Source organism: Equus przewalskii, chromosome 2, assembly GCF_037783145.1.
Source record: "Equus przewalskii isolate Varuska chromosome 2, EquPr2, whole genome shotgun sequence".
In the NCBI taxonomy this organism is placed as follows: domain Eukaryota; kingdom Metazoa; phylum Chordata; class Mammalia; order Perissodactyla; family Equidae; genus Equus; species Equus przewalskii.
The window spans coordinates 100194259-100217857 of NC_091832.1; the positions used below are offsets into that span (position 1 = coordinate 100194259).

The 23599-nt window shown below is 33.3% G+C and overlaps 1 protein-coding gene across 5 annotated transcripts in view; it reads left to right on the plus strand.

Annotated features, from left to right (window-relative positions):
* Positions 1-23599, plus strand: part of SCLT1 (sodium channel and clathrin linker 1) — a 145490-nt gene that overhangs the window by 67576 nt on the left and 54315 nt on the right. For all 5 annotated transcript variants that reach the window (XR_011537170.1, XR_011537169.1, XR_011537168.1 and 2 more), the window contains exons 10-14: positions 5953-6043; positions 9402-9493; positions 13875-14052; positions 16031-16129; positions 21946-22017. Coding sequence is in view for 1 of the 5 variants with exons in the window: in XM_008521413.2 (XP_008519635.1) it covers positions 5953-6043; positions 9402-9493; positions 13875-14052; positions 16031-16129; positions 21946-22017 (532 nt within the window). In the remaining 4 variants the exon portion in view is untranslated. The remainder of the gene's footprint in view (positions 1-5952; positions 6044-9401; positions 9494-13874; positions 14053-16030; positions 16130-21945; positions 22018-23599) is intronic.

The window sequence follows — 23599 nt, forward strand, 5'->3', positions numbered from 1 at the left end:
CTGAAGCTTTCTCTTTATCTCTACTTGTGAGATTTACCATTCCTCTGCCAACTCTTGTTTTAAATACTTCCCACTTCAATATTCTCTGAACTAAATGCAAATGTACCACCTACTCTGAATCATAATACTTTATTTTAATCTTTTGTGATGCTTAAAGTGTGCTTTTTGACCCTCCTAAAGGTTACAGTATCTCATCTATCTTTGTGTGCATTGTACCACATTACAAACACTTTGTGTATCTCAAACATCAGAGGTATGTGGTAAACATTTTTGAGCATGTCTTTTGTAAAAGCCTATTTAATAATATAAAATGAATTAATATATTCTTCAGTTTGTCAGTAGTATCCAAAGTTATATGACTCGAAAACTATATTTGTAACCATTGTTTACAATCTTTTTTGTAAAGATGAACATGTTGATCGTGTAGTTATTCTGCAAAATCTAAAACAGGGATGTATATCAGAATCACCAATAGAGATTCTGGAAAAGCAGAGATGACCAGGTAGCACCCCTAGACATCCTGAATGAATAAGACTCAGATAGAGACTATGCATATATAGTTGCAAAAAGTTCATTTCCATACACAGAAAGTATAGAGAACTACTGTTAGTATGATAGAAAATTATATTCTAACATAGAAGTTAGGATTTTGAACTACCTTAAATTGTATATAATGTTGCGTTAAATTGTGTGAAAATTATACACAAATGAACTATTTTAAGACTGAAGAGCCTCTGTTTTAAAGTTTTGATAGCTTAGTACATGGATTATTAATATATATTGCTTTTAGTTTCTTTGTAGGCCACTGTCTGTTTTTTTGAGGAAGATTAGCCTTGAGCTAACATCTGCCATCAATCCTCCTCTTTTTGCTGAGGAAGACTGGCCCTGAGCTAACAACCATGCCCATCTTCCTCTACTTTATATGTGGGACACCTGCCACAGCATGGCTTGACAAGTGGTGCGTAGGTCTGCATCTGGGATCCGAACTGGTGAACCCTGGGCCGCCGAAGTGGAATGTGCACACTTAACCACTGCACCATGGGGCTGTCCCCTAGGCCTCTGTCTTTTGAATAGATTTCATCATTAGACTGCCACTAAAGATTGAAAACAGGACAAATTAAAATAAAGCTTTTCCCAGTTTTGCTTCTTGCTATCAGTTTCCTAAAATCAGAAGCGATCTTAAAAATTTGGAACTTTGTCTAAAATTATGTTTGGGAATTTTTTGAAGTTTTTAAGCATAAACAATTGTTTTTTATTATACTAGATAATTATAGAAGTACTTATTAAAATACCTAGTGTATGCATTTTTTAATTTGAAATTAAAATTAAGTAGAATATGTAACAAATCAGTAAAAACTGAGTTTTATTTCTCTCAAAATCTTACCATTTTTATTGTATGAAAGAAATATTGTAAACATTTCTAGAATTCTCCTGATATGAGATGGCAAAAGAACAGATAAAAATTATCTTAAAATAGACTCATATTTGATGTTAAATCTCAAAAAATGTATTGATAATTAAAACATTTGAATTTCTGTCCAAGTTAATGCTATAATTTAAGTAGAGTACTATATCCTATCTTTTATGTTATACTTGGTTGTACTTTGCTTAACAGAGCAAAGCTTTGTGTTTTAAAGATTTCATTCGTCTCTTTAATGTTATAACTAATGAAAAATTACATTAAAGAAAAATTCCAGAAATTTTATATAGTTTCACAAGCGTACCTGAAAATGAAATAATATGCTTGTAGAAATATTCCTTTGGAGCAAAAATAAAATATGTGAGTAGTTGTGACATTAAGATTGATGATATTTAACTAGTTATTCTTGTTTAGTTTTTATCAATTGTTTTTCTAAAATGAAAACTGTTTTTGACCTTTATAAAATTATATACACAAGAAGACATATATCTCAAAAATTTGCGTGTTAAATAGTATAAACATATAGTTATTAAAGTTCCTTCATAAAATAGAATTAGGATTATTTCTGTTGGTTCCATTAAAGATTTCACAAGTTCGAATATTTGAAAGGACTCACAAGACTCCACAGAGCATGCTCACATAAGGCTTTTATTTACAGGCAAAGGATATTGTGCAGTAAGAAAAAGAGCATAGGCAAGCATAGGGGTCCAAGCGACATCCTGGGTCTTTATTCATACAAAGACATGCTTTGTCTCCAGATTGAACTACTGCAGGGGTGTGCAATGAATCTTGGCTTCAGGAAAGCTGAAGGCAGAAGTTCCCGCTGGGGTCTTTTTTTTTGCCCCTCTGCTCCAGCCCAGCTGTCTAACCAGTTATACCAGGTGAAAACCATCAGTAAACAAATCCTGTTTGGGGGTTACCAGAGGAGATTCAGACTTTAAGCAGCACATCATAAATCCCACTTCTCATTTTTTGGCCAAGAGTCAAGGCCAGACGTTCCAGCTCCCCCAAGCTTTCTCAATTCAGCTGTAAATTAATACTATACCACATAGTTCCTGACAACTTAAAATCTAAAAAAGGGCAAGATTATGATGATAGCTTACATTTGTATAAACTACAGTAAAGTTTATAAAGTGCTTTAATATGCATTAGCTTATTTGAACTGTATGATAATTCTGTGAGCTATGCGGAAAAATTGTTTTTGTCCCTATTTTACAGCTGCAACTTTTAGACTCAGAGGGTTAGGCGATTGGCCCGGTTCACATGGCTTTTGTGGTGGTACAGGCAGGTCTAGAAGACAGACCTTATGACTTTTATTCTAAAATATTTAGTATTTTATGCCAGAAGTAAATATAAAGAACTATTTACTACTTTTCTAACTATCTTGAAGAACAATATAGTAATGAATAAATATAAAACTACTACTTATTTTTCCCTAAAACATAGTTTTTTGTTTTAGGGAATATAATATAATAATTTAAATGCTTTCATAATATTTTTCTTTTCATGATTTACAAAAACAAGTCTTAAGACCAGTGACTGAATTTTTTACTTTTACTTATGTAAGAGAGAGATTCTGTTTCAAATGAGATAATATATATTCGGAGGAATTGATCACGAAGTTATTATTCTGAGATTTCCGCACTTGAATATCAAATTGGATATGCAAGATCTAAGTAAAATATCAAGATATAGTTGTACCCATGACTCTCTGTCTCTCTCCTTTCCTTTTGCATTCTCTTTCATTCATTCATGATATATTTACTTGTCTACTGTATACCAGGTACTATGCTATCACCTGAGGATTTAAAAATTAATAAAATGTGATCCTTGCCTTTAATGATCTTACATTCCATATTTTTTGATGAACTCACAATTTCACGAGGGAGTATCTGTTAATGTACAAAGTATTATGTCTTATGAGGACTGAGATTATAGGGTCTTTTGCCTAGGAGAAGATAGGGAAGAGTTGACATGAAGAGACTTTTGAGCTGAGTCTTGAAGATTGTTGAGGAATTTATCAGAGAAAAAGAGGAAGAAGGCTAGTCCAGTTGAATGTGTGAAGAAATAGACAAGAATGTGTTTAGGAAACAGTGTTAATTTCAAAGTGGAAATAGAATGCACAATTGAGAGACAATTGGGAAGGAAACTCATTAGGCAAATTAGATGGAAATAAGGAAACTGTCTATTATAGAGTGGTCTTGGCAGATTATCTAATCCACCTCGTTGTTGTTGGACATGAGACCACTGAGACATTCTTAGTCAAGTAAATTGCAGAAGGCCACATTACTAGTTGACAGAACTGGGTTCCTGACTCAGGGTTGTCCACACTGCACCTTATTCCTACTGTGTCTCTAACAGATAATTTTTTTCCTTAACCATGCTATGACCTTACATTCGTTTACAGTTTACAGTGTACAGTAGTGTACATTATCTATTTTGACTAGTTCAGAAACCCTATGAGACAAGGAGAGCAAGCGTTATTATCCCCCTTCTGAAGGCGAGAAAACCAACTCAGTGTGGGTGCTATGCTTATTCAGAGTTTACTCAGTTTTATCATTACTACTTAAATTTCTTACTCCTTAAGTTTTCCCTTTTAAAATACATGGAATTTTATAACTGGTAGATTCACTTATTGATTCATTTAGTAAATGCACTCCTGAAATTACTTCTAAGATTAAAGTAGATTTTAAATGCATTGGTGTTAGGTGGTTTTTGTTTCTGTTTTGTCATTTGGTGAATCATTTTACAAGTAAAAAAATATATTTTCTATCTGATTAATTCAGATTTTTATAAATTGGATTTTACCTAAAGCAAAGCATTTTCTTTTTTTTTAATTTTTTATTTTTTAATTGCAGTAACATTGGATTATAATATTATATAGCTTTCAGATGTACCTCGTAATATATTTCCGATTCTGTGTAGATTATATCATGTTCACCACCCAAAAACTAATTATAATCCACCCTCTCACGTGTGAGCCTATTCACCCCTTTGCCCTCCCCCCCTTCCCCTATGGTAACCACAAATCCAATCTCCATTGCTATGTGTTTGTTTGTGGTTGTTTTTATCTTCTACTTATGAGTGAGATCATAAAGTATTTGACTTTCTCCCTCTGACTAATTTCATTCAGCATAATACCCTCAAGGACCATCCATGTTGTCACAAATGGCCAGGTTTCATCATTTCTCATGGCTGAGTAGTATTCCATTGTGTATAAATACCACATCTTCTTTATCTATTCATCCCTTGATGCTTCCAAGTCTTAGCTATTGTGTATAATGCTGCAATGAACATATATCTTTATGCCTTTGTATTTTCAAGTTCTAGCAAAGCATTTTAAGTGCTTAATCTTATAAAATATTATTGGGGCCATTTTTTGGTAGACAGTATATAATAGAGAACTCTGTTTACCAATTTCATTACTTATTTTTGCATCTTTGGGCAAGTTGGAAAACCTCTGTCAACCTCACTCTCTTGATTAGTTTGATATAATAGTAGTACTTAATTCACAGAGTTATTGTGTTAAGTGAGATGATGTCTGCAAAGCACTTACAACAGTTCCTGGCACCTAATAACTACTTGATACATTTTAGCTGTTATTAAATTTTTATTTCCTGTTGTTTTATGCTAATCAATAACATAATTAAAAATACTGTTAGAGTCAAAAGTAAGTGAATTAATATTTATTGTAAATTTTGCACCAAAGAATTTATTTAAGTTCAACAAGACTAATATATTTGTAATACATAAAACATAATTAGGAAATAAGTATCGGAAGGTCCTACACTAAAGGAGCTTCCTTCCTAAAAATGTATTTTTTTATATAATCCAAGTGTTCTGTATTCACATTTAGTGCTTAACTGGTAGGATATTAAAAATCTTTTTTTCTGTTTCAGAAAGTCTTATTTTTCTAAAATCTTTTTCTATAAGAACTCAAGAAGATATTAAAACTTATTTGATACTATTCTAGCATTCAAAAAACTTGTCTTTTTTGTCCTTTTCAACTACAATCTTGAAAGACAGTAAATATCTATCTTGAGACAAGTGTTTCAGTTCATTATGTTAAGTAGTTACATAATACATAGTTCTGGTGTTTAAGGAATGATCAAAGTGTTGAAGCTTAGATTCCTTTTCATAGAAAGGCCAATCAACAATACTTCTCTAACTCTATAAATTCAGGAAATTATAGAAATAACTATATTCTACCTAGTGCACTGTCATCTTGTTGGGTATTAAGATGATAAAATTCTTTTTCATGAAATATTGAACTGAGTATAAAATATAATTTATCCAAATGGAGTATTAATGACTTCTACTTTGCACCCCCCATTCAGCTATATTTTTCCTCTTCACCCTCTTCCACATGCATTTTATTAGTAATAAAGGAATCTTTCAGTATTTACCCCTTAAATCCATTTTTAGGTGCAAAGAGTTAGTACTGATTTTACCAAATTTAGATTTCTGTTCTAATTTTTTTAGTTGTTAATGATCTATGAAAACAGTATTTATTAATTTACTTTCTATTTTAGGCAAGCCAAATTAGATCTGAGAGTTGCAGCAGCAAAAGTGGAAGAGTTAACTAAAGTAACTGAAGATCTTCGAGGACAGATGCAGAAGAAGGTACTTTCCTATTTCTGTGACAACTAGATGTCTGAAGCTTAGTTTTCTATGTATTTTACTGTTGATCCATTTTGGATTACGTGTTAAAGAGGGTTGCTGGAAAACAAATTAATCGTTTTCTTGCCAGCTAAATATAAAATATGAAATTAGGAAGCTAACTTATAATATTAGAACTAACTTTTTATTTCCATTTATTTTACCCTGAGTCAACAAAACATCATAAAATCATCCCTAAACACATCATTACTGAAATGCCTGTTAATGCAAAATCAAGTTTTGGTCAATCGATTACATGTAGATGAAAGAGAAGCATTTAATACTACATTTTGTTTAATATTACTTTTGTGTCATTTATGAAAATATTTATTGGCCTAAGAGACTCTGGCTCTTTTTATGTGTAATAGGGAAATTTCAGAAAGGTGTCGAGGAAAGGTCAAGCTTTAGATTTAGATGGATCTAATTATTAAAAATTCTAGCTCTGGCACTTACTAGCTGTGTACTTCTAAACCTTATTTCCTAATCTGTAAAATTTGATTATAGATTTCCAATAATATGAAAGGTTTATGAAAAACTTCTCATAGATAACAATTATAAAAATTTGATAAATTTTTTAAAACACTGGAAAGCAATCAAAAACAGAAAGACACTAGAAGAGGTAAGAATTGTGAATTTTGGGCTTTCTGACCTGAGAGTTCTCCCCACCCCCCACAGCTATGGCTTCAGAAAACAACAGCTTTAAATGGACTTAAGGTGCCCAAAATCAAAGTTGAGAGCTAGAAAAGCAGTTGAAAATTTAAAGAAGAAATATTGGCAGCAAGAGAACCACAGAAATAAAAAATGAAATCCAAATTTTAAGTATAAACTCTGACCAAATCCGTGACTGACAGCCAAACTATGCATATAGGGGTGGGAGAGGGACCCCAAGGGGCCCAGTGAAAAAGTAGGTGGAGACTTGAGAGAAATCTACTCTTGAAAGATAGAGCTATATGGAACTAGATATTTGAGTTTGCTTTTTATAATTGCATGCATTCCCAAAATATGTGCAACTCAAGCAGCAGAAAGCTGAAGCCTTAATGTTTGAAGTTTCAGAGGACAGAGCCCAAAACTGCCACAGCAGCTGGAAATTACAGGGGGATCTCTAAGAGCAACGAAACCACAAAGAGGATGAGCCCTACCTCTGTCCAAATATTGCCCCATCTTCAAATTATGCAGGCACAGGGAGTTTCCCTGGGAGCCTAGCTGAGAAAGCAACAGTGGGAAGAAATAAGGAGTGGTCACAGGTGGCAACTGCTGCATATTGTAGGGGAAACATTTCAGAGTTTGAGTCTGGACAAGATAATTGCCTACTTGTACAAAAAAGCCAATAATCCTCAAAAGAACAAAACAGAATCCAGAGTAACTGTGATGCATTATCTATATTATCCAGTTTCCAACCAAACTTACTAGACAGGGAAGTATGACTGGTGGGTAAGGGTAGAGGGGAGGCAGTTGATAGAAACTCACTCTCAGTGGACCCAGCTGTTGGATTTAGTAAGCAAAAACTTCAAATAAACTATTATAAATATATTCGAGGAATTAAAGAAAATCTGTTTTTCAATTAGAGTAAAATAAGGTTTCGATGAGGAAACAGAATTTTAATTAACTAGAAAATAATTTTTAAAATAGAAATTCTACAGTTTAAAAGTACAGCAACTGAAATAAAAATTTCATTAGAGCTCAGAAATGGATTGGAAAAAGCAGAAGAAATAATCAGTGAACTTGAAGACAGATCAATAGAAATTTTCATATCCAAAAAACAGAGTGTAAAAGATGGAAGAAAAATAAGCAGGATCTCAGAGATCTGAGGGGACAGAAAAGATGTTTAAGGAAATAACGGTTGAAAACTTGCAAAATTTGGTGGAAAACATTGACAGATCCAAGAATCTCAGTGAACCCTTAGTAGGATAAACACAAAGAAAATCACTTACAGACACATTATAACAATGAAAGCAGCAACAGAATAATGACATAAACAAGGGACCAATGATAAGAATAATGTCTGACTTCTCATCAAGAAACTGTGGAAGTGGGGCCGGCCTAGTGGCCAAGTGGTTAAGTTTGCACACTCTGCTTCGACGGCCCAGGGTTTTGCCAGTTTGGATCCTGGGCGCAGACATGGCACTGCTCATCAAGCCATGCGGAGGCAGCGTCCCACATGCCACAACTAGAAGGACCCACAACTAAAAATATACAACTGTGTACCGGGGGGCTTTGGGGAGAAAAAGGAAAAATAAAATCTTTGAAAAAAAATGTGGAAGCAAAAAAAACCTGGAATAATATATCTGAAGTGCTAAAGGAAAAAAATGCTTACTAAGAATTCTATGTCCAGTGAAACTGTACTTCAAAAATGAAAGCTAAATAAAGGCATTTTCAGATAAACAAAAACTGGGAGAATTTATCACTGGCAGAGCTGTCCTTCAACAAATGCTGAAGGAAATTCTTTAGGTTGAAACGAAATGACACCACATGACAACTCAGATCTAGGAAGAAATTAAGAGGAACAGAAATTTTAAATATGAAATAGTATATGTACATATTTTCTTTTCTCTTACTAATATCGTAAAAGACTTGACTGCTTTAAAGCAGAACTTAACACTCCATTTGATGGATTTTAAAGTATGTCGATGTAATATATGACAACAATGGCACTGAAGACTAGGATGGTACATGGAAATAAATACTGTGGCAAGGTTCCAATGTTTTCTCTGAATGAATTAAATATTAACTCTAAATAAGCTGGGATGAGTTAAAGAAGCGTGTTATCAATCTCTAGAGTGACCACTAAAAATAATTCAGAGGTATAGCTAAAAGCCAATTGAAGAATTAAAATGGTATTGTTAAAAGTATTTGTTTAACACGACAGAAGACAGGAAAGGATGAACAGGAAATTTTTTTAAAGATGGTACAAATGAAACCTCTTAATTTATTTCAAAGCGTCTCTATGTCAAGAAGAAATATCCTGATTGTAATGGGATGCAGTATAACTTAGTTAAGAGAGCATGTTCTAAATACAGACTATGTGCAGACAGACCCCAGCCTTATTTTGTTAGATTTGCACTAAAGGAATAGTTTGAAATATTGGTAGAAATCTATATGCAATGACTTTTGATTATTGTTTTTCTAATACAGGATTGATAGTGAGCATCTCTTCCTCCTCTTTTAGTATATGCGTGATTTGTTCCCAAAGTGGTATTGCTTCTTTAAACTTACATATTAAATTCTAGCAGTGTAAAAACTTTATAGAGTGAACTTATGCTGTGTAATGATGTATTGAATTTTCACATAGTGAAAATAAGCTTCTGGTTTCTTTGTTTTCTAGGAAGAAGATATGGTGTCTGCCCAAGGACGAGAGGAAGCATCAGATAGGCGTTCACAGCAGTTACAATCTAGCATAAAGCAATTAGAAACGAGGTAAATTGTTAAATACATCTGGCTTTGTCTACACACTTCAAAAGATAGTCCACACTAGAGTTACAGTATATGTTATTTTCTAGAATACGTGTTTTATAAGTCCTAAGCAAACTATAATCATAGATTTAAAATCAGATTTGCTGGACATTGTTTATTAAAAAAAAATCTTATTTAAAATATTGGTGTATTTTGAACATATATTCAAAGATTTCTGTCTTTACCTTTTCCCCAAAGCAGTCATAGTCAAGTTTAGTCAATCCCAGAATCAAAAATGTTCTTTCTATCTTAAAAAAATAATAAAAACAATGAAGTTGGGTAAAAATTATACAGAAAAACCATTTCTTATTAAATAGATACACAAGAGAAAAAATACTTGAGAAATCATAAATGTTTTCACTGGAGTCTTCTGGAGCAGTAATTTTCAGTTATCTTTGAGGTTCTGGACTGCTTTTTAAATATATTCTGTAGTTTTGTCTTTAATTGCTATCTTAATGCAAATGTTCACTCTAGAATATTTTGTGTTTTTTTGTTATTTCGTAGTCCTTATTTGAAATTCCATTAAGAAACTTGAAAATTGTCATTTGTAATCTATTAAAGATACAGTGACCACAACCCGTAAATCCACATTATAGATGAAAAATCTACTCTGTATAATTGAAATCTGTTACACTCAGAAATAGTCTACTGATCTGAGCACATTAAAAATTGAGATCTCAGTTCTACTCAGAGATCTGTAGCTAATTTATTGCTTGTTCAGAAAAAAATTAGTATCTTTGACCTTCTGTTCTCCAAAATGTTAATAAAAGTAATTTCTTCGCTCACAGCAGGTTGAAAACTAATTGATTTTAACTGCTAACTTGAGATTCTGATGAAAGGAGTTGTAATTTTCAAGCGCTGGGGTTTTTTGATTTTTGTTTTTCATTTTTCTAAACTTTTCAGCAGTTGATTGATTGTTTTACTGCTTTCCTGAACTTCTTTGTCTTGAACTTACAGAAAAAGTCAGTGGTTGTAGATTTTTGTTTCTGTTATTTTAGTAGCATTCTATGCTATGAAAATAAATGCTAGAGACTTGAAACAATGAAATCTGAATGAGTGGATTTCACTTCTAGTGAACACTGACTCTGGACCCAGACTGACTGAGTTTAAACTCTGACTTCACCAATTACTAGATGAATAACCTTGAGCAGGTTGTTTACCCTCTGTGTACTTCAGTGTCCTCATCTGTAAAATAAGTATAATGATGTAACCTACCTCATAGGCTATATGATATAACCTCATATCCTACATTATAGGTTAATAATACAACCTATCTTATACCATTGTTGGAGATATTCAGGAATATGTTTTCTTTAACGTATGTAAAGTACCTAGCACAAAGAATGTTCTTACAAGTGTTTGCTATTTTCATTGTTGTTACTAGGGGGAACTTGGCCCAATTTTAGTGAGTTGACAGAAAAGATTCTTCTAAGATTTGGCTGTAGAGTGTATAAAAGTGCCTTTATGAGAATAAGAATAGTAGTAATACATCTTTTATGTTATAAAATATGGAAACCTATAAATTATGAGGCTGATGATCTGAATCTGCTTTACTATAACTCTGTTCCTAACACCAATCTGACTTTTCAGAGCCAAACAGTTGCTGGGGCTGCTAGACTGTTGAATGCATGTGAAACCTTTAGTTGCAAGGCTTTTTCTGACGTAGGTGGTTGTGAAGCCTGGATTTGAGTGTCAGAGAGCCTTGACCGAGAATTGGAACTCACAGAGTCCTAAACAAATCTTGCCCTGTTGAGACCCATGGGCTCTTGGGAGATGAAGTTGCCTTAAGCTGTTCATGAGTCCACCTGCTCTGCCTGGCCCCCAAAAGGCATGGGGAAGTACCAGAGTGAACTAATGCTAGCGAAGTGCCGAGTGTCCTGTGCCCCTGTGGGCGAGGTAGAGGCTGCTTCATCTTCTGCCACAAATGTGTTAACCACAGGGAGATGGAATGAATAATGTCATGTATATAAATCATTACATTACAGTATGAGAGGACTGAATTCCATTAAAGGGCAGAGAGTTGCAGATTTTGGTTAAAAAGCAAGGCCTAGTAATATGTTATTTTAGAAAACGTAAAATTAAAGTGAACTAAATGAACGAGAGCAAAGATCTCAAAAATGGAAAGACGAAGAGGATTTGTTTAAAATTAAAATAAAGGTTTTAGTGGAGAATATTAGCAACTATGAACAATAAGAAAGCAGGAGTAACTATCACGCAAGTTATGGTTTAATGGTAAAAGCAGTGAACAGAATAAAGAGGGACTTTATGTAGTGAAAAATGGCACCATTTTGAAAAAGATGAAACATTAATAAACCTAAATACAGGAAATAATAGGACAGTTAAATATGTGATGCAAAAGCTAGGAAATGCAAAGATGATTTGATGACAATACGACTATCTATGGTCATTAGTTTTGGCCATCTGCGTCTCATCTCCCTTCCATGTGTGGGAAGTTCCTCAGGTCACAGCTCTTCATGGGAGACCAATCCTGTGGTGATATTTTGGGCATGTTCCTTGCTGCAAAGCTTCAAACTTGGTTTTCCAGGTCTCCCGAGGAGTCTGTGAACTTACCAATATCCATTTTAATAAACCTTTTTTCTGCTTAAATTAGAGTTGGCTTCTGCTGCTGGCAACTAAGAACCCTGACTAAAATGGTGGTAGACCTTAACTTACTTCATTCAGAATTAAGATCTGTCAAATAACAACAACAACAACAATGTTTTAAAAATAGAGGAATTAAATAAAATGTAGACTGAGTTCTCTGAATTCCCAAAGGAGAGGGTGACGTGTGCTGGAGCAAGAAGGCTTCCCCCCGGTACTTCTGTGTGTGTGTGTGGTGGGAGGGTCGGGAGGGGAGAGGATAGAGAAAGCTCTCCTGCACCATTTAGAAAAAAGAAATGCCTGAAAAGAACAAAAAAAAGTATGGAATGTAAAGGAAGAATTGTCTTACCAGACCATATCAGAACATGTTATAAAGCCACTATAATCAAATTAAAAGACTTGGGCATAGAATAAACAAATAGATCAGTGAAACATGATAATCCGTAAGTAAACCATGATATTTGCGTATTTTAGGCATGATAAAGGAATTATTTCAATTCATCAGTTACTAAAGGTACTCGTACAACTGGCTATCAATTTGGAGGAAAATTAAATTGGACTCCTCTCTTATAGCACATCCAGAAGTAAATTCCAGATGGATTAAAGATTTATGGGTAAAAATATTAAAGGCATGGCAATCTTTTGAGGAAATCTAGGAAATTACGTTAACAATTTATGGATGAGGGGGATCATCTTTGTAAAAACTGAAATCCCGAAAGTTGAAAAAAAAGTCAAATTTAGCTGTATTAAAATAAAAAGTTTTAGTGTGGTAAAGATTCCCTAGAGTCAATAGGCAACAACAACAACAAAGTAGATTTGGGAAAAATATTTGCAGCATACAGAACAGACCAAGGGTTAATATCTTAATATTCAAAGAGCTCTTATAAAGGAACAAACAAAGTGAATAACCCATCAGAAAAAATGGGCAGAGGATATGAAGAGGAAATTCAAAGAGGACAATTCACATGGCTAACAAACTTTTAAAATATGCTTAAACTCTCCTGTAATCAGGGAACTACAAATTAACAGTGAAATGAACTTATATCTATTGGACTAGGAAAAAAAAAGAGCTTTTGAATGTACTACTTGAAGAAATTTGTTCAAGAAATTGTTGAATGAGAAAAGCAAGTGCAGAAAAGGGTGTATACTATGATCTTAATTTTTATAACACAAAAAATTATGTTTAAAACCTATAGATAACTGTGTATATACTTTGTATTTATGTGCATACATGTGCATATTTATATGTATATGATTTTATGAACATGGATAAAAATATTCGAAGATATACGTTAGTAAGTTAGCATGGATTACCTAGGTAGAGAGTGGGGAAGGGGAACCAAGCAAAAAAGGAAAAGAAAAAATAAACACTATATAGTAAACAGAGAGAACAATTTATTCATTCAGAATTTGCTTTATAACATTGTTGTGTAACTATATAATACACTGTGATACCACAGAAAATAACATCATTAGAGTCAGAACATTTAGGCTCAGTCTCAGCCCCATTGCTCATTAGCCGTACAGCCTTAATCAGATGCTTAACCTCTCTCAGTCTGTTTGTTGTTCCTTAAGAGAAAATAATGAAACCTAGTTTACAGAACTTTTGTGTAGATCAAATGAGAAAATATGTGTGAAAGTACTGGAATAATGCTTGTCCTATAATAGATGCTCAGTAAATCTCCTGTCTCCCTCCTTCCTTTTAAAAATATTTAACTTTCAGAATGTGATGATTAATTTTTAGATTATGTGTGGCAATCCAAGAAGCTACCCAGTTAAGAGCAGAAAAAACACATCTGGAAAAACATACCAGAGATTTACAAGCAAAGTGCAATGAATTAGAAAATGAGAAATATGAAGCTATTGTAAGAGCCAGAAATAGCATGCAACTCTTAGAAGAAGCTAACCTTCAAAAGAATCAGGTAAGAAAACTATTGAACATGTTTATAAATAATAAATTACTAAACGCTCTCCCCATATGACATAATAGTAAGGGAATCAACAACTACAGAATAAACACATGAAAATGAAATTGCTGTGCTCTGCATTAATAGACATACTACTTTCTTAATGTTAAGACTTAATATCATAAAATATGATAAAATGTCAACCCCTCCCAAAAGTTTCATATCAGACTTTTCTTATGTCTCCAGCCCTCCTGTAACTAATCTTCATCCTCTATAGCCTCATACTTTAAAAAAAAATCTGTTCTAGCACTTTACTGCAGTATACCCTATATTTTATTGAGTTGAATAGATGAATCTTATTCATCTTTATTTGCTCTTTATCACCTACACAATTGATCTAATAGAGCAGAAGCTTAATTGACAGGAATTAAACTTAGCTATAAAGATTTATTACCTAGCGCCTTTATGTCACTCTTTTTTCATCCCTTTAACAATTGTGATTCCTATGCTATCAAATATCATAGTTTTTGTCTTTTACCACTTCCATATGAATGGTATATTGTTTATAGAAGTCATAAAGTAGATAGATTTGGTTTTAGTGTTACTGCTTCTCTAATGTAGAGATCATTAAATCATTGCTTCATTTAACCAACATTTATTGAATGCCTAGTATATACATCATAGTCTGCTGGAAAATATGGGGAGTACAAAGGAAATACTTTTATCTATGTTTCCTATTTTATATGATAGAGAATTTTCCAAGAGCTATTAAAAACAAAACAAGCAGTAAGTTGCATATTAAGAAGCTAGTAAGAAATAAAAAAGAAATAATTATCCATATCTAAACTGTGAGAATGCTAAGGTGCTTATCATGTCTTTTAGCTAATATTCTCCTCTGTGATCTAAATACTGTCTCTTAGAATGGTCGATAAAAATAGACGTAAAATGCTTTAGAATAGCTTTGAACACCGAAGTTAGTTGGAAAAATTAAGAGCAGGGCAAAATTATTTCTCTCTCCCCCCTGAAGGCTAGTCATATGAGCATTTTTAACATCAGGTCGCTAAAGATGAACATTTTGTGTAGAGCACAATACACAGAGAAGGTAGTAGTGACACTCATTGCCTATCCCTCAAATCTTCTCCCCCAAGTCTAACTCCACAGACTTTTACAGACGCTGTTTATGGCTACAGCAGTAAGCTCCCTCTTGACTCATTGCTTAATGGCTAGAGGGATCCCACCTTCAGTTGCTTGTTCTGAGAAGTCAGGTGTTCTCTCAACTGATCATACAGATAGACAAGAAGCACAGCCTGGCATAGTTTACTTAGGATGCTTCCCCCTTTCCTCACTGTCCCATTCTCCTCCACAAGGTGGTTACATCAAAACAGCTGTTACTTCTCACCAGCTTACCTATTTAAGCAGGAAGAAATTTATTAAACAATTAAAAAAAATAGAAATGGGAATGTGTATGGTAGCTTTGGAAGATAGTGGGATCAGAACGCAGGGCCACTTATGTGATGATAAAAAAATATTCAGTCAGGCCTAAAATTGGAGGAGTTCCGGGCTCAGAAAGATATTTGAGCTAGAGATGTAAATTTGGGAATTGGCAGCATGTAAGTGATATTTAAAACCATAAGATTGGATTAGACCATCGAGGGATAGATGTAGATACAGAAAAAGACCAAGGACTACGTCTTGAGTAGTCCAATATTAAAGAGGTTCAGGAGAAGAGGAAGAAACTAAAGAAAAAGAATAAGTCTTTCGTTAGGCCATGGTCAGATGAGGAGGTTAGGAAAAATAAATATCATTTATAACTTAGACAAGATCTCCAAGTGGAAGTGTCCCAGAAGTTTAGAATAAGATATTTTCTTTCAAGAAAGTGATTGGTTTTTTATCCAAATATTATGAGTAGGATAGGTTTTTATCCATCTATTATGTTATTATGTTATCTTTATTAATAATATCTATAATAACATCAAGTGATTATTTTCTGAAGGCTCTGCTTGAGGAGAAGCAAAAAGAAGAAGATATAGAGAAAATGAAAGAAACGATTTCTCGGCTTGTGCAAGATGCCACCATAAGAACGAGGAAGGAAGTAAGGGGTTTTTAATTATATTTAAAATTCAAAATTTTACAAAATTTCACAGCTTAAGACTAAATGCCACGTAAGTTTTTGCCTGGTAGACCTGGCTAATTAACTTTCAGCTGATTTCATCAATTATGCTAAATTTCAAATAAAAATCATCTCAGGATGGCAGTTCCTACCATTTGGGCTAGAGTGGGGAAGAGGAGGAGGGCAGGGGAAGTGGGATTTAGGCGAGGAATGTAGTGAAGATTAACACACCTCAAGTGTAAAGTTAAGAAGAAGGCTCAGAAAGGAACTGAGAATGCCTAGAAGAGAAAACCTACTGTTGTTTGCAATATCTTAGAGTATCTTGGGACTGGAGGACTGGAGAAATCAGGTTTAACCTCTTATTTTGTTGGTAAAGAAACTGAAACCCATGAGTGACTATTGACTTGCTCAGAGTTGTATACTAGTTAAAGCCAACACTTGGACCCGTACCTTCGCCTTGCTGTACTGACCCCAGCATTATTTCAATCACATCATTCTGAAACATATACAATTTGTGAATTGTGTTGTTGTTTGCAATTCTGTTATCAAAACTAATATTTTTGTATTAAAGTAATGAGATGTTTCTTGGTTTGAATTGTGAGGGTTATGAAAGTTAAAACTGTCTTGGGAATGTAAATTTGCTTTCGAGTGAAGAGACGGGAAGACATACATATATTTGCCTTTTCCTCTGGTATGGATATGAATCAATTCATAAGTGGTGTGGTAAAGTTTGAAAGTGTAAAAGTGAGTTTAGGAGGAAGAAACCACAAAAACCCCTTTTAAAGATGAGAGAACTGAAATATGGCGTAGTTAAGAAACATGCTTAAGGTTCTACCTCTAGGAAGTAGCAGAACTGGGAACAAGTGCAAGTCTGTTGATTCTTGAGCTCTACTCTCAATCACTGTGAGAAATTGTTTCCCATTGATTTTACATTTTTTTTATTTTTAGAAATTTTCAAACCCATAAAAAGGTTGAAAGAGCTGTACAATGAACTCTTATTTACCCTTCCCCCAGATAACTCTCGCCACACCCATTCCATCTTTCTTTATATATGTACACACTCTTCCCCTTTGCCTAACATTCAGACGTAGACTGCAGACATTATGACACTTCACTCTTAAATATCTTAGCATCTGTTTCCTCAGAAAAAGGACATTTTACTACACAACCACACCAGTATTACCATACCTTAAAAAAAAATAACATTACTTCAATTCACACTCAAATTTCCCTAAAATGTCCTTTATAGCTGTTTGATTTTTTAAATCCAAGATCCAGTCCATATTTATGCGTCATTGCATTTAACTGCCGTGTCTCTGTAGTCTCCCTCAATTTAACCCAGTCCCTTGCCTTCCTCTGTCTATGACAAAGAATCTTTTGTAGAATTCAGGCCAATTTTCCTTCAGAATATTCCTCATCTGGATTCATGTGACTGCTTCTTTGACTCGATTCAGGTCATTTCTGGCAGAGTGGATATGTATATCTCCTGCTTCATCATGTCAGGAAGCTGAATGTTAGGTTGTGCACTGGCGATGCTAAGCCTAAATGCATGGTTAAGGGGGTAAGATCAGATCTCTCCATTGTGTACTTTGTAAGTAATTGGGGGAGATACTTGAAGACCAAGCAGGTATCCTTTCCCACCAAAATCTTTCAACTAATGGTTTTAACATCCATTGATTATCCTTGCCTGAAATAAATATTATATGGAGTGATTAAAAATGATTATATTCTAATTCTATCATTCTTTCTAGACATTTACTAGCTCTCATTTTTTAGTGAAGAAGAGTTCTCCCCTCCTTTTTAATATCACTATGAATTCACTATGGATGTTTTTTATTTTTTTATGTTGGAATCCATTATCATCAGTCTTCTTTTTTATCCTCAAATTGTCTCTTTAGCTTCCTTGCATAAATGATGTTCCCCTCTCATCTTGTACTTTCCCTGCCCCAGACCTTGTAATTTTTTAATTTCGTCTTTTTGTCACAGACACGAATTAGCAGAAGCAGAAATTTCCTGTTTTCATTTTTACTGTAATATTTACATTAAAATGCTTTCCTATGTATTCATAAAGACCCCATGTGAAGTGATTAACATAAATAATTGAAAACTAATACTCCTTTCTTTTAAAATGAGCTCCTATAGGATAGTTGGATACACTGTATGTTCCCCCACTAGATAAAATACAGGTGTTAACTCTTTTCTTACCTATATTTTTCTGTGGGCAGTATTATTTCTCTTCTAGGTAGACTGAAATAAACTGGTTTTAAAAAGTTCATCAGTTAAAAAAAATAAAGCTAACATGCTTGCATTTTTCCCAAGCAACTAAGTGGTCGAGTTTTCATTCCTACAAAGTCATGTATAATGTTTCTTCATGTAAAAGTATTTCTTAGAAATATATTGCTTTGTCACTGTCTGGCTGAAATTAGGTGATTTCCCGACATAAAATTTCTAGTTTGAGGCAGCATCCAAACTAAAACCTGGGTTATAATCTGGTATATCCTTTCTACAGGAACCCCTGTCCTATTCTTGGGGTTGAGAATACTCTAACTTTGGCCATAGTTTAAAATATTCTTGATAACATATCTTTAAAATAGATATTAATAAACTGTGGCTTTTAATGATAAAAATGTTTTGTCCAAGTACTCATGGTAAAAGAACTCCTGTAATTGATTTTCTCATCCTGAAATAAATTCACGTTGATTTTAAGGTGATAGAGGGTTGTCTTTTGTATGAATCCTTAAATAATCTCAGTGTAATTTTTCAAAAGTGATGTGATCACTATATTCAGTCCAAACCTTTCTACAAACATGAATATTCAACTGCCTCCTAAAAGTGTAGTTACCTCCCTATCTAAATAGTCCTACAGACATCTGAAGCTCAGCGTGTCTGAAACTGAACTCCCTCTCTTACTCCCAGAGCTTTCCTTTCTCAGGGATTCCCTTTGATTTCCTTGTATCCAGCCTTTCCCTACTATTCCAACTCTTCACTCAAGAAGTATCTATTGAGCACTTTCTGTGTATGTACCAAGCATTCTGCTGGGTCCCTGCCCTCACTGAGTTAAATACTATTGCCAAATTGATTTTTTTAAGTAAACCTTTTTATTATTATTAAAAAATAATAAATGCTTACATAAAAAAGAAATGGAAAATATGTAAAAGAAAATTAAAATCACTTATAATTCAAGTACCAGAGATAACCACTAATTTTAGTGTTATCCTCTGAATTTTCATTTGATACCAAGTTATCAATGATACGGTGTAATTATCCATGAAACAAAAAATTCTGGAGATATATACACCAACCTGTGAATAGTGCTAAGCCTGGAAGGTAGAATAATGAGGAACCTTTCATTTTCTGTATAATATAATTCTACAGTGTTTGGAGTTTCAAAGAGTAGGTATTATTTTTGTAAAGAAACCATGTATATATATAATATCATATAGAACATGTAATATATATTTCCTTATATCCATTTATATTTTTCTAAAATATATTTTAAATGTTTTCATTTGAAAATTTTTGGCTGTATTGGTGATAACTGCCCCATTTATTACAATTTGACATATCCTGCAAATATGTAGAATTAACCTGTTGAGTTGGGGATAACGTGTCTATTGACTTTACAAGTATCTATTTTTATTAACTAAAATAAATATAATGACCAAATTGTTACATATTTATGTTCTGGCTATAAAATTAAATATGACAATAGCTTGTTTCTTTAAAATGTGGAAATAGCTATTTCTCAGATATCTCTCAAAGAAATAAAATTTAATTTGTGAAAAAATACGTTGTTTTCTTAAATTTTGATCTTAACTCACGGCGTAAAGTTGGTGATCAAAATTGTATTCATCCAGTTAAGCAATATTAGCATCATCAATGCCTTTTCTATTCGTTTGTTGTTAATTTATCTTACTATTTGGTTTATAAATATCCTTACTATCCATAAAATTATAGAAGAAAATGTTTACATAAAGAAAGTGAAATTAGAGTGAGAGGAGTTTAGTCCCTTAGGGACTTCTGAACCACAACTACATTAAACCACCTCCCAGATATGTATATTTGCTCACATAACAAGGTTTACATTGTGCTTTATCAGACACTACCTCCAGAAAATTCCCTATGACCTATGCTATACCATCAGTGTCAATTGTCCTACACATTCTTTTTAAAAAGTATGAGTAGTTTAATTCACTGAATTTGTCAGGATTATTGTAAAAATATTTCAAAATATATGTACTACTACAGTCATAAACCCTCATGTTAGCTGTATCATTTCTAGATACTGAGACAGAACACTTTTTAAAAATTATGTGAAAGACAGACAGATATGACTGGGCTGATAAGAACCAAAAGTTTTATATTCTAGGAACCTTCATGACTTAATTTCTCTGTGCCTTTATCTTCCTCATCTGTAATGGGTTAATAACTACTTCATCAGATTGTTGTGAGAATTAATGCGATATTAACACATAAAGCACTCTGAACAGTTCCTAACACATTAAACCTCAATATATGCTAACTATCATTGACTGAAAATAGGATGGATTGATCCTTAATATGTTGTTCATGGGAAACGTCTACATCAAATTATAATCTTAAATAGAACTAAAACGGGCCCACACATAATATGTTTGGCAAGCCTTCGAAAAGATAGCGCATATTAAGTAACCAAATAAAGTATGTAACAATGTCGTAAATGTTCTAAAGAAGGTTTGCATCATCTTTTAGAAATAATCCATTTTATAAGATCCTAGAAAATACCAAAAACCTTTGAGTCATAAATGTTTACTGATGATTTATCATCAGTATCAATATTCCTCCATCTTTTTAAAAAGCGTGAGTAGATATTAGAAAAAAATATTGTCATAGGAACCATCCTGATGAGCTGTGACTAATTCTTCAAAATACTCTGTACACATAAATTGTACTGTTTCTGAACATATTTAAGAGTTAATTCAAGTAAGGGTTTTCATTACAAAGTAATTTACTTAGCACTGAAATATGATGTGCAACATAAAAATATTCTTCTATTTATAAAACAAAAGTGCCTTAAAAGTTATTAATTACATTTTTAGTATGTAATTTCGTTTTTCTCTTGATGTGCTCTATGGCAGCAGTTCTCAAAGTGTTGTTCATGGAGTTTGCAAGGTTACACCGACTTTCAGAATTATAGTAAAATATCGTTTCGTTTTTTTACCTCATTCATTAGAATGAGAAAACAGTGTTGTTTTTCAGAAGCTGATGATATACAACAGTACAACAGGTTGAACACAGAAGTAGATGTATGAAGAATCTGGCTGTCTTGTATTGAACCAGACATTAAGGAAATTTGCAAAAATGTAAAATAATACTATTTTTCTAAAAAATTTTTAATTTTGGAAAATATACTTGTTTTCATGAAAATGCTACCTATGTTAACCTGAATGACTTTAGTTATTGTTATTTACAAAGGGATTAATAAATAAATATTTTGAAATTTTCTCAGTTTTCATTTCTAATATAGTGAATTTTAATAGAAAGAACCCATTATAAACAAAGATCTTTGTTTTTACAGTGTAAAAAGACCCTGAGATCAAAAAGTTTGACTACCACTGTCCTTGGGACATACCATCCTATTCACTCTCCTTCCAGTCATGATAAATTCTTGACTCATTAATACATGGTGTGCTTATTTATCTTTTATGCCCTAAAAGTTACAATCTTATTTTTCATCAAAATTATTATCCTAAATGTTTTTTAGATATTAGTCATCTTTATTGTAGACCTCAATAATTAATAAATATCTTAATTTATAGGTTACAAACACAAGAAAACAATATAACGTACAGATTTCTCGACTAACGGAAGAACTTTCAGCCCTTCAAATGGTATGTTAGAAGACTATATCGATATTTTCCTTGATTTTTGCTTATTTTAAAGGCTATGATACATATTATTGGGCATTCATTCATTCAAAAGATGCTTATTAAGCCAAGCTCTATGCTAGATGCTAGGAAGAGTAAAAATTAAGGTAAACGTGTTATCTACAGTCTCGGAACTTATGGTCTAGCAGGAAAGATGGATGGCGTTTATGACATTTTACTATGATTACCTTTTTTTGACAAAGAACACACAGTGCTGTTGAAGCACCCAGCAGCAGCTGCTCCCATATGCTGCACTCATCTGGGAGGGCAGCATGAAAGAAAGAAAAAGTATGTATGACAGTGGGAAGGAAGAAAGACAAGCTTCCCAAAACAGTGAGTACTGAGGATGTGTCGGCAGAGAGGGGAGAAGAAAAGAGTACTACATACTAGATGCGGGATGAAATATATAAATTTAACTTGAAGATTTGATGAAATGGAATTTAATAACCTTGCTTACAGGGGAATAAAAATACAAGAATGTTCAGAGATTGCGACGATGTTTTCAACTTCACAAACTCTCATCTTTTCTGAATCTCTATATCACTTTTAATCTTTATTACAAATTTTGTCATGAATTACGCCTTGTGATAAATATTATACATTATGTTATTCCTCTCTCTCTCTCTCTGTCTCCACCCTCCCTCCCTCCCTCCCTCTCCCTCTCTGTCTGTCTTTCTTTCTCTGTCTCTGTCTCTGTCCCTCTCTCTCTCTCTCTCTCTCTCTTGCATGCCTCATGAAAATCTTATCTTTACAATTAGGTTCTGAGCACCTTAAAATAGAAGAGTCTTATGCCTTCTTTTATTTTCCCCATTGCCTAGTGCAGTGTTTTACACGGTATGTTTTTTAATAAATATTTATTGACTGATTGATATTTAAACACCTCTGAAAAATCACATCTTTTCCCCATTCTACAAAGAGACAGTGTCACTTTTTGTTTGTTTAATGTCATTTGTTTTAATGCTGTAGGAACATTAAGTAAAATTAATGGGATGCAGTGTGGCCAATTAGTCATGTCTAATTCTTTGGTTTTTTTTCAGTTTTACTTCCTTTTCTATCACCTTGCTATTTTGCTTGTTCTCTTACATGGACTGATTTAGCTATCAAAAGATTCACAGCTTTGAAGAAGGGTCCTACCCCAGTCCAGGATTGTTTAATGGATTATAAATCTGGAACAACCAGACCATTGTTTCTTTCTGTTTTCTCTAAGGAACGTGTACTGTGTAAGACCTGCAGGGACTTTAAAAATAACTCTTAGCTGTGTAACAACCAGAGCTATATAAACTCACTTTAGAGTAAAAAAAATTATCATTTCAAATTACTACAAAAGGTGTTTCTTAGGATTTATAGTAAAACAATGGTAATTCATAGCTAAGTGAATTTTTCTAAAAATATTAAGTATTATGTGATGTCATGTTGATTCCATGGGGAAAATTTTACTAATTGATGTGTTCAAAATACTAAGCATTTAGAAGTATGTCTGAAGGAAGACACGGTTCAACTACTTTAAACAGCATATTTTCTTAAGGCATAACAACCTGAGGTCAGC